Genomic DNA, 12,260 nt, shown 5'->3' on the forward strand with positions numbered 1-12,260 from the left:
CAGAACTTCAAGGCGGGTTACTAAGTAAAAGAAGTCGATACGAAGGGCTCCTTCCCCAGCCAGGACATTCGGGAAAATGCACAAGGAGAAGATGGGTACTGCCAGGGGAGGGCTTCCAGGGCAGGCAGGCAGGCAAAGGACCACAGCGCTACAAAGGCTGTGGGTACATGTCATTAACTTCACCCACGCCCACAGAACGGACAGCGGGAGTGAACCCTAAATTCAGCCACACACTTTGGGCCACGGTCAGTGTTAGCATAGGTCCAACAGTTGCTACCAACGTGCCACTCTAAGGGCAGCTATGCAGGGGTGGGCTGGAGGTACGCAGGAAATCTGTCTCCAGCTCAATCTTGCTTCAAACCTAAAACTCTTGTTTCCTTACCTGTAAAAACTTAAATCTCTGTCTAGGATTTGTTGCAGAGGACCCGAGCCTATGGAAGGGACTCTCAGGAGACACGAAGGAATTCCCCTGTCCCCCTGCGTGGGTTCTTGTCTGGGGAATTCTGACCCCTCTCCGGGAGACGGGGAGGGGAAGGCCTGTGGGTCTTCCTTTGCGCCCATCAGCGGCAGGAAGACTGGCCTCAGGCCCCTGCAGTCAGCAGCGTTGACAAACTCATCTCTGGTTCCCTCTTTGCTCGGTCAACAGAATCTGATGTTTCAGGCCCGGATCTGTCACACACTTACAGTTTCCAGGGGTTCTGTTTGCTCTTTATTTTTAATTAAACCTTATTTGAAAATCGCACAGGTGATCTAGTTACTAGGACAGCAAGTGTGGGCGCTGAAGTGCCCTCTCAGCGGCAGACCGGGTTCCACAATCAGAGGCCGCCAGGTGCCCCCGATGTCCGTAAAAGACGTTCTTAACTCGGTGCCCCGGGAAAGCCTGCGTGCCATTAGCGCTGCGGCCCTTGCAGCAGGCGGCCAGGGACCTCGCCAAGGAGCCGGAATCGGGGCTGGGGAGGGCTGAGCAAGAGGAGGGTACTCCAGCTCGCGAGGTCCCCACGGAGGGTAAATCCCCGGGCTTCCCGACGCCCAGGGTCGAGTCCCTGCCGGCGTCTGGGGTCGCTGTGGGCTCCCGGCTGCTTGGAAAAGTTCCGCGGACCCCCCTGCACCTGTGTGTGTACGGGTGCGGGGGGCGAACGCCTAATGCACAAGGCGAGTCCCCTTGGGCGCCCGCCGGGTAAGGGGGCTCCGCGCCGGTGCCCGGCAGCTCGGGCCTCCCACAACATGCCCCCCTCCGCTCACTTGGCGCCCCTAACCCCTTACCTGTGTAAGGCGCCTCCCGGGAGCCACGCTCACTCCCCGGGGGCCGACCGCGCGCGCCAGGTGCGCCCTTCCCGGAAAGGCCGCGCTCAGGTGGGCGCAGACAATGCCGAACAAAGCCCGCAACGTCCACGCGCCGCGCGCAGTCCCGGCGCCGGGGCAGAGCGGGCCCCCGGCCCAGGAGCGCGATCGCCAAGCAGCCGCCGCCGCCGAGCCGCTGAGCCGCCGAGCGGGGCCCGGGCGCGCGGGGCCGAGACCCACCGCGAGGAGCGCGCAGCGCCGGGCGGCTCCGCGGGCGGGCGCGGGCTCGGCTCGGGCAGGGGGCGCTGCGGCCACGTGCGACACCTGTTGTCTCTTCCCTGAGAGGCGGGGAGGGCTGAGGCGCTCCTGGGACCCGCGCCTGCCTCGCCCCCAGCGCTTCTCAACAACGTCGGCAAATGAGCTCAGTGCTCACTTCTGCGCGGACCCAGGAGAAAGCGTCGTTGGGCAACTGCCCTTTGTCCACCTGTGCATCTTATTACTGCGACTGAGTGGTAAGTGGAGCTTTTGGCCAGCATCCTGTTTAAGGCTAGAAAGTGCCTCAGTTTTTTACAAATCAAACTCCACGAAGCAACACAGCACAACGCCCGCCATACTTTATGCAACCAACGAGGTTTTCCTGTGCACAGCCTGTCGTTTCCACACTGCATCAAAAGTGTAACTGAAACCGACAGCCAAGAGACGCATATTGTGTGCTCATTAAGAAGCAAGAAACGCCAGTAAGAAGTTGCCAAACATTCTATATTCCACCGAAATGAGACACATCACTCTTACCACCACAGTGGGATGGCCACCCCATCATCCATATTGGAGTGTTGGTTCTAGTCCTGGCCACTCCACTTTCCACCAGGCTTCCTGCTGATGCATCTGGAAAGGCAGATGGTGGCCCAGATACGGGGGGGGGGGGGGGGGGGGGGTCCTGCCAGCTCCATGCGGGTACAGGGGCCCAAGCACTTGGGCCATCTTCCACTGCCCTCCCCGGCCACAGCAGAGAGCTGGACTGGAAGAGGAGCAACCAGGACTAGAACCCGGAGGCCATATGGGATGCCGGCGCTGCAGGCGGAGGATTAACCAAGTGAGCCACGGCACCAGCCCCTGTTTTGGCCATTTGGAGAGTGAACCAGTGGATACTTCCGATTCTTATTCATTCTCATTCCTCCCATCTTACCAAAAACAAAACCAAAAAAGAACACTTTGATGGAGATTCTTGCAACAGCATTCTATATTTACATATTTGAGTTCATTACATACCACTTTCCAGAACCTGTTTCTAGCTACCATATAAGGTTCTAATGTGTTTAACCCATCTGATACTGTGGAACGTTACTTTCAATTTTAATAATGCAATTAGGGGGCCTGCGCCTAAGTCACTGTGATGCCAACATCCCATACGAGTGCCGGCTGCAGACTTGGCTGCTCCACACTTGCAATCCAGCTCCCGGCTAATGCACCTGGGAAAGCAGTGGAGGACAGTCTAAGCACCCAGCTCTTGGCAGCAACTGTCCTGAGGTCCCAATGCCAGGGAGAGGGTGGTCTCTCCCTGAAGACTGGCGTTGTTCCAGAGGAAAGTAATACAAGGCCCGTGTCCTTTTCAGTGTTCTATTGGCCATGTTAAAAAAGCGAGATCCAGGTGAACTAAACTATAACACTTCTAACCCCAAGATCCAAAACACCTTAACAGGTAATCAATGTACGAGAGGCATGTGATATGGGGTCTTTGAAATCCTGCTGTATTATTCACTCACAGGGCTTCTCAGTTGCCACAGTGGCGAATGGCTGTACGGCTCCACATAGGGAGGCCCAGCAAGGGAAAATCCCGGGCCCTGGTCAAGGCAGAAATTCCACCCCTTCTGCTGCTTGCTCAGCATTTATCAGCGCACCTTTGCCTAATCAGACTTACCTCAGAGAAGTTTTGATCCTGGATTCAATCCAGTTCTTACCTGGGGGTAATTTCACATTTTCATCGTGTGATTAAGAAGGGCTAAGCGTATAGGTACTAGCAGAGACATCAGTTGCTGCAAACTTCCTCACATCCGAGTGCAGCCAGTCTGCCTGGATGCCTATCAGACATAGAGGCGGCGGATGGAGGGGCGGCCAAGGCACTGGAGTGGGCAGCAGGTGACCGGCAGCAGGGAAGGCTTTGTAGCTGCTTTCGTCATCTGCAATGATCCTTCCTTTGTGAAGACTTAGGGGAATTTAAATAATTATTATAAACAACCATCATCCCGAAGGGCTTGTGAGCTCCCTGCTCAACAGGACTTCGCCTATTCATCTTTGGGACCTACACACAGTAAGTTTCCTTCTTAAAGAAAAAAAAGTGTGAATTCACAAGTGGCTCTGTAGTGTCAAAGTTGTAAACTCACACACCATGGAGAGGGCTGAATGCTGTGCAGAGCTAAGTGGAGACTTCAGCCCTCAGCAACACGGACTGCAGGGCACCCACAGTAGTGCTACGATCAGAGCTTTGGAGACGCGGCAGCCTGGGGTTTCCCATCTAGTTCTAATAGCTTAGGAACAGAAAAGCAGCTTAATTCTGATTGCTCAGAGTCCTGTCAAGGGTGAAGCGTACAACGGTTCCTACCCCCATGGAACCTACCTCAAATTCTTTGCAGCCAGCCCCTCCGATGATGAAGTAGGGTAAGGCATGCATGAAAGGAGCAGATGCAAACCAGGACGCCTAACAGAGCTGCCAAAGTTAGGTACGTCCTGGAAGCCAGGGGGCAGCTGCTAGCCAGAGCCTTCTCAAGGAAAAACACGGCAAAGACATCATCCCAGAGCAAACAAGGGGCTTGATTCTGAAGTGCCCCACAGATGGCAAATTGAGCCAGAGTAAATGTGCCAGTAGGGCTAATAACAGAACTTTGTGGCAGGGGACATGAGGAGCAGCAACAGTGACACCTCAAAGCTAAAGCCTGTAAGAATTGAAGTGTACAGCCCCACTCCTTTAAGATTTATTTGTAAGGCAGAGAATCTCCCATCCACTGATTCACTCCCCAGATGGCAACACAACAGCCAGGGTGCAAGCCTGGCCACAGAACCACTTACCTTGACGAGTGGTCGGGTGGCCTCTTTGGCTAATCCCAGAGGAGTGCCACTTGCCAAATGCAGGCAGTTGTGTGGGCCAAGAACCTGCTAGCAACACTGATCCCCCGTAGGGAGCCTCATGACGACTGGATTCCTCTCCTGGAAGTTGGCAGTTTAAGAGTCCTGCGGGGAAGGATGCTCCCGAGCTGGTTTCTGGAGATTTATGGTAAAGAGCACCCAGCTTCAGAATATTAAACACATTCTCACGTTTCTGAGCTTTTCACTTCTAGCTGGTGCAGCACAAAGAAATGTAGCAAAACAAAAGGCACCTTGTTTATGCCTCCCTCACTGACCCCCCACCAACTCCTGAGAGTTCACTGATTATTGTACCCCATGATAGAAATTCCTTACCTGGTAAACCAGGTATGATTTATTCTCAGTGTGACAAGACCTCTGACCACCAACTGTTTGGAAACAGTCTCCACTTTAGCGTACTTGTCTGTGGCCAAAGCAGACATTTTGAGAGAGGACCTGAAGACTGAAATCAGGCATGGTCCTACCAAACAATAAATCAAGCACCCACCACACAGTATCAGGCACATAGTTGGAACTCGATATTCATTGCATAAATGAAATTTGGGACTGACTCATTAACTAAAATAGAAAGCTTCTAAAGGCAAGCATTTCACAGCAGTTAAGATGCCACTGGGGAAGCACTCGTTCCATATTGGAGTACCTGGGGTTCAAGTCCCAGCTCCACGTCCGATTCCAGCTTCCTACTAATGAGCACCCTGGGAGGCAGTAGCTGGGGCTTTGCCATCCATGTGAGAGCGGGATGGAGTTCTGGGATCCTGGCTTTGGCCTAGTCCAGTCTCGATTATTGTGGGCATTTGGGGAGTGAACCAGATTGGGAAATTTGCCCTTCAAATAAATAAATTTTAGAAAACAGGAAACTTAAACGTACTCAGAAATAAGACCTAGACTAGTCTGGTATTTTGAATTAATACAGGATATATTTAACCCATATCTAATCTGTTGAGACTAGTCCAATATAGACCTTAGTGTAATTTTTGGGAACAAGGAAAATAGCTGTATCAGCAAATATTAAACTTTTAATCAAAACCGTTTCTGTTAACATTTTTAGTAGCATTTGATCAAACACTAGAATTTGAAGAAATAAACTTTTATGCACTATTTGTGTTGATGTGTTTCCTGATCCTCCTTAAAAGACTAATTTTGTGATTCCATAGTTGTTGCTTTTAGGTCCATTGTGGTTGGAATGGAAGACAGCGTGAGCAAACCAAGTATCTAGTGCTCCCAGCAGGGAGAAGCGAAGTTGGTAATACGTGGGCAATGAGAACACAGGGTGAGCTGGTTGACAAGTGAGAAGGATTTTATTGAGCAAAGCCGCCTAAACTTTCATCTATGTAGAAGCACATCCATGTTTGAACAACTTTTACATGAAGAAAAAAACCATTTAACCTCACAAATTAGCTTATACACATTACCAGTTTGGGGGGGGGGGGGAGCCTTTTAAGTGACTGCTCTGAGTTGGTGGAGGACGTCTTCTCAGGCTGTCATCAAGTGTCACATCACGGAGAAGCTGCCGACTGCAAAGTCAGCTGGCCCACAATCTGCACGTGTTTGGGTGGAGGAGAACTAAAAATTACCTTATGTGCTTCAAGAAAACATATTCTCTATCTAACTTAGCATTTTAGACTTCAGTAACTGTATTTGTTCTCAGAGAACAGTAACTTCTGTGGAGAGTGAGAATCTCTCCAGCTGCACACTTGACAGGATATGGGTGGCAGGGGCAGAAAGGAAAGTCCTTTCCCAGTTGAGCTGCAGGACGCTCAAGGGTCAGAAAAGCATCCAGCAAACGCGGGAGGGAAGCAGGCTGATGACTTCAGAGCAGACAAGAGAAGAGCAAACAGCAAAGGAGCAAGAAACCAAAGAACCTTCATTACGTGCAAGAAGCAGATGATGGGAGTGCAGGGAGCATTTTACTAGGAAATAGTTCAAATGTACAGAAAATAATAAATCTCCCGTAGTCACCAGGTAGAATTATCCAGAACATGAAGTTGTATGTTCTTCAGTTCCTGAAGTAATAAAATGATACAGGACCAAGGCCCCATGGCTCTCTTCCCAGTATTCCCATGAACTTTTTAACGCAATGCTTATTTAGGAAGCACTCAGAGGAAAAACAAACAAAAAAAAAACACAAAAAAAACCTAACCAATCTAATAGAATGGTAGGCAAACAAAAATGGACACATAAAAGATCATTAAAGAAAAATAGTCAAAGAAAAAGTTCCAATAAACAAAACTAAAGATGCCACACTTTCTCTCCTGAGTCTGGCCTTCACTGTTTATTCCTCATTAAGTGTTTATCTCCAAGAGAGACCGCTTCTGAAAGAGAAGTTAAAAACTCAATCACCATGGTTAATTTCTACTTTACATGTAAGCCAACCAAATACTTACTTTTAACGGATATTAAGTCAGATCTTTCAATTAAAAAATAACTACAACAGTATTCTATGTTAATTCTAGCTTATAATCTCCTTCAAAAATGAAATACAGCTCTTTGCATCTCCTTCAAATACAGCAAAAATGACCATCAGAACAATCTCTTACCACTTTTGAGCAACATACAGAATTTTATGTTGTCAATCCCAAAGCATTCCTGCTACAGCAATGTACAATTAAGACAGATTTCTCCAGAAATAATGAAATCCTTCCAGTTTTAGACACATTTTAGGAAGGGTCATTGAAAGGCCAGGGTATTCAGCTTTTCTCTCACCGCAATGAAAGGAATATGCGTGAGCAACCACATATGTAATTTTTATCTAATAATACAATCCCCTTGTTTCATACCCTATAGAACTGATATAATCTGCAAACACTCTGTAGCGTAACATGCAGGTGGCAACACAGGGCAGGAGAGAGAACCTGGCTTTAAATGCAAAGACCTGGTTCCAGGCTGCCTGAGTGGTCCTGGGCAGACATGTGAATTCCCTGATATTCAGCTTCCTGGAATGCAAACTGGGGTCTACTTCCTCATCAAGGGTACTAGAAGGTCAACTATGTAACTAGATGTAAAAGTGCTTTGTCAATAAAGCACTTCTCAGATAAAAGGTATGATTCTATATTCAAATGTAAATTATATATTCAATCCCAAAGTAGGAGAAAAGCCAGTTCCACTGGAAACACTTATAAGCCCTATTTTTAATCTATCTAGGAATACAAAACATGGGTTTCATCTTTTAATTGTATAAGCACTCTCAGTGGCCTTATGAAAAAAAGACCAGTACATAAATAAAAAGAACAAAGCACATACAAGTTAACCAACTTAATAAAATATGATTTGGTGCTAGGGCTAAATTCTAGAAGTCCATGTCATTGCATGGTCCTTAATACATGAAATTTAAATTACCATTAACTTTAAGATTCTGAACACTAGCACATGAAACACAGTACTAAAACTTAATGCATTAGAAGGAAATGAAAGCTGTAATTGCAGCAGACATCAGCATTTATTAAAATGACCCCAAATTTGTAAAGAAAATAAATCACGAGAACCAAAACTGTCGATCTTGCATTAATGTTAGCTTAGAATTTAACTGTAATGTCTCAAAAACAAAAACCCCAGTACATTATCCCGTGGGAAATAGGTCTGAACGCAGCTGGTTTCTACTTAAGGGTCAGCACATTCACAGGAGTTTCACAAAGAGCAAGACGGGCTCCTGCGCAATCTCCAGGTGTTTAACACAAACTACAGTGCCAACAAACGTGCACAAGTGAAGCCAATCAAAACTCCTCTGCTACTGGCTGCAACTGTGTGGACTCACAGTGCTAAGAAGGACCGCTTCACTTTGATCAGAAGTTCTAATTAGCTAAGGGTCACAGATTAATTTCTGAGGGCCACCTTAGAACAAAGGACCCTAGGCAGTAAAAATAGGAGAACTATTGGTTCAGGATCCTCCAGTATTCTTTAAACACTGAAATCATCACAGCCAAAAAAGTATGGTTTCCAAATCCTGTGTGTCCTCTTTACAGCAAGTGACAACACATATTCATAGTGATGTACAAAACAGATTTCAGTAAATTTCAAATCCAGATCCAAAGAAGTTGAGCCTGAGCTTGACCACCCTTTATCCAAAAGTGTCTCCACGTTATCAGTAACACGAATGTTCTCAAACAACAAGGGAAGGCTATTCACAGCTTTGGAACTTAGCAGTGTCAAAGGAAAACCATCAGACCCAAAGCTGGGAAGACAGCCAAACAGCTCACCACCAAACCTCAGGCCATCCTCTCACAAGATAAGGCTTTACAATGGGTTCCTCTCCATTAGCTCTATCCCGACAACACTAGAGATGTCCTATTGACCAATACGAAAGCACCAAAAACAAATTTAACTTACTTAACTTTTTAACAGCTTTTTCATTTCAAAAATCTTGTTTTGATTGGTAGGATTGTTTAAGAGGAAGAGAAGAATCTGTTCATGTTTTTCAACCTACAGGTGAATAAGAAATAGTACAATATAGTCTCTAAAAATATTAAGAGGATAACCTCACTTAAAGGAACATTTTACTCACTTGTTTCTGTAATTCTGTGCAGCAGCAATTCATCCTGTGTGTCTTTTCTAAAAGAAAACACGAAAGCCATTTGAGAACATTCAACACACATAACAAGGAAAACCTAAGAGTGAACATAAACAGATCTGCCTCTCATGCATGGCTCCAACTACAAAGAACTTGATTAACTTTGGGCTTTGATGTTTTGTCTATTGCTGTGGTTGGGTTGTACCACATCTCCACGGCTGCCTGTCATATACAGGAACTTTCTTTTTGGTTGAGGGTAGTTCTTAGGAACTACCAGGAAGATTCAATCTCAAATTTTCATGAAGTCTTCTCATTTTCATCAAGATCAAAACTGAACTGGAAGTAAGGTACATGTGGGACACTCGACATCTCTAAAGCTCCAACAGCAGGACTTCTCAGTGCTGCTGGCCTGATCTAAGGGTATCTGGTCTGCAATGACTGCCGCCTCCAAGAGGGTTCCTCTGAGGTAGCAACAGGGACCCAATCCCAGCCCCTGGGTTTGTTAAGGGAGAGAAAGGGAGGGGAGCCCACAGGGAAAGATCAGGCCGACTACACTGATTCTCTACTTATTCTTGACACTTACACCTGCCATTAATTTCACTTGAAACAATACCTTTATTGAAAGCACTTGGCTTTTTAGACGTGACATTTTTTGCCAGACCATACATCACCAGCTTATTAGCTACACTGACAGTACCATTCTCCGAACATTTCTCAACTGACACTGTATGGACATTCTTAGTAATTCCTTTCACAAAAAGCATTACATTCTGATTCAAGATGAAATTTTTTAACAGCTCTATCACTAATTGAGAACAGCTTCCATTAAATTCCATTAGACCTAGAAAAAAAAAGAAGAAGAAGAATGAGAGTCTTCAAGTGCCTTTACAAAACAGAGTAACTGGATAAATTACCAAATGACAACCAGCAAAAGGCATACTGACTTTCTCTGCATTTGGGTATGTTCTGATGTCCTACTGCTGCAAATGTAAAAGAACTTATTGAATGCATATCTATTGACCACTTATAAGGTGCCATGCACTAATGCAGGTCTATATGGCACAACAGCAAGCAATTAAAGACAATTTTCCAACTCTGAGTCCAAGAAAAAACAGACCATGAGGCCATTCGTGTAATAGCTGCCAGGGCCTCTGAGAAATTGGAAGTAACATTAAAGGGCTACTTTATGTATTTCAGTTAACTTTATGCAAATTCCAATTAAGACTTGAATATATGCAGATCTGGCATGCATAGTAAGGCAGCCAAAAATTTGTCATTTGGATGCCTGTAATCCCTCAAGAGAGATGTCATAAAGCACAGGAAGACCTAAGGAGATGTCAAAGACCACAATTCCTATCCTGGCTCCGCCATTCAATACTAGCATTGTAACCTGGGACAAAACAGAGTCCCTGAAGCCTGCCACTCTGAAACCAACCTGTGAAACAGATTGACTGGAACACAGTTTCCATGAGAACTAAAGAATGAAGGACATGGAATTTCTTTGGAAATGTTACTTGATATTTAGAAATCTGGGCAGTTACTTGAAATATCTATTTAATTCAAACTGTGGGCTATGAAAAATAGAGAAAAAAATTCCAAGGACACCCAAACTGGAAAGTGACTTAATAGTCTACCTTCAAGTGAACACCTAATAATCTGGAAAGGAAGCTCCAGGTGGCTGGCGGTGATTGGCTGCACTCTGGAAAGAGGCAGGGTTTCAATATTTCCATAGTCTGCATACAGCACTCTCACATCAGTGTCTGACGTCCCCAGAACAACTGCACGGTACCAGAAATCATCACCTGAAAACAGAACGCGACCTCAGGTAAGTCACAGTCAACAACCCCTTAGTAAGAGTTATTCATAGTCATACCACTTATACATTCATGGAAAGGTTGGTGGCTGAAGTCCAGGTGAAGTCCAAGCAGTCACCTCTAGTTCTTCCAAATCCTACCAAAAAGCAGTGACAGGTTTTTTGTTGTTGTTGTTGCTGTTGTTGTTTTTAAAGGCATAAAACCACAAGAATGGAGAACAAGAGAAAACGACAAAACAGCACTGGAAGCTGGAAAGCAGATACTCAAATGGAAATGATTTGCAGTCAAGGTGGCACCAACAAAGCTGGCAGTGAGTAAGCCAAAGCTAAGCTTGCATTTCAAATTCCAATCCCCAAGCTTCAATAACTGGTGCTCTCAAAGTAGGAGTAAAGATAGAGCTGGAAATGAGGACTAGGTAAAGGAAGCAGAGTTACCTCCCAAAACACCCAAATACACTTGAGTTCATAAACACACATATTTTCAAAGTTGCCAAGGAAAATGGTGAACTTCATGTTCATATATTTAATAAAGCTAAAACTAAGCCTTTCCTCTTTCCAGGTAACTACTCCAAACCAAGGACAAAAGACCAGAGGCCCTCTCTCCAGAGAGAATGGGCGGAGGCCGTGGACTGAGGAAGGCAAGGCTGAGCACAGGAGGATGTATTCACCACAGCTTGGTCAGCCAGGCTCCATCCACACCCACTCCCTGGCAGGGGCCAAGCATGGAGTTGTCCCTGGGAGTTCCCATGGACTGGCAGGGCCAGATCACCATGCACTGAAGGTCACCAGTGGACAAGCCCTGCCCCAATTACCCCGAGTGCCTCACCTTGAATATGTGACCAGCAATGCATCACCAAGGAGCAGAAGAAAGCCCCTACCATGACAGAGAACACCAAGCAGCAAAGCTGGACCAGGAAACAGAAGATGAGAACTCAGAACAAATGTGATTCTTCATCCCTCACAGAAGCACACACACAAAAGCAAAAAAAAAAAAAGGCGGCCGGGGGGGGGGGGGGGAGGGGACTATTGGAACTGAAAATACATCAGATATAAAAACTTCAGTAAGATGAAACTGAGGAAATCTCTTAAAAACTGCAACAAAAAGGTGAAAGGGAGAATAGGCCATTGAGCACAAGAGTTCAACCACAACATGAGAAGCTCTGGAACTCCTACAAGAGAACAGGAAACATAAGAGAATAAAAGCATCGGTTCAGGAAAATTTCTGCCAAGCAAGCAGGAGTTCCTAGACTTCAGGGTCCACAAGGGTGGAAAGAAAACCCCCAGACTAAGTCACATCATGAACTTCCAATCACTGGACAAAGAAGATATTAACAGTTCCAGAAACGGGAGGAAAAAGCAAAGTATCTATGTACAGATTTGGGAGGTGACATCTATCTCTTGACCAGAAATACCCACAGCTGAAACACAATAAAACCAATGCCTTCCAAACTGTAAAAGGAACCTATTAATTATTAGGAAAAAAACCTTTTCAAGTGTGGTAGACAAGAGAAAATTTGTCTTCTG

At 46.0% G+C, this 12,260-nt stretch overlaps 1 protein-coding gene across 1 annotated transcript in view; it reads right to left on the minus strand.

The window, feature by feature from the left end:
• Positions 1-8,742: 8,742 nt before the first annotated feature.
• TDRD1 (tudor domain containing 1) overlaps positions 8,743-12,260 on the minus strand; it is a 38,954-nt gene continuing 35,436 nt past the window's right edge. Inside the window, exons 21-24 of the mRNA XM_062215195.1 lie at positions 10,558-10,725; positions 9,537-9,764; positions 8,918-8,964; positions 8,743-8,835 (exon numbers count right to left, since the gene is read on the minus strand). Coding sequence (XP_062071179.1) covers positions 8,743-8,835; positions 8,918-8,964; positions 9,537-9,764; positions 10,558-10,725 — 536 coding nt within the window. The remainder of the gene's footprint in view (positions 8,836-8,917; positions 8,965-9,536; positions 9,765-10,557; positions 10,726-12,260) is intronic.

This window comes from Lepus europaeus, chromosome 17 (assembly GCF_033115175.1).
Source record: "Lepus europaeus isolate LE1 chromosome 17, mLepTim1.pri, whole genome shotgun sequence".
NCBI classification, from domain to species: Eukaryota; Metazoa; Chordata; class Mammalia; order Lagomorpha; family Leporidae; genus Lepus; species Lepus europaeus.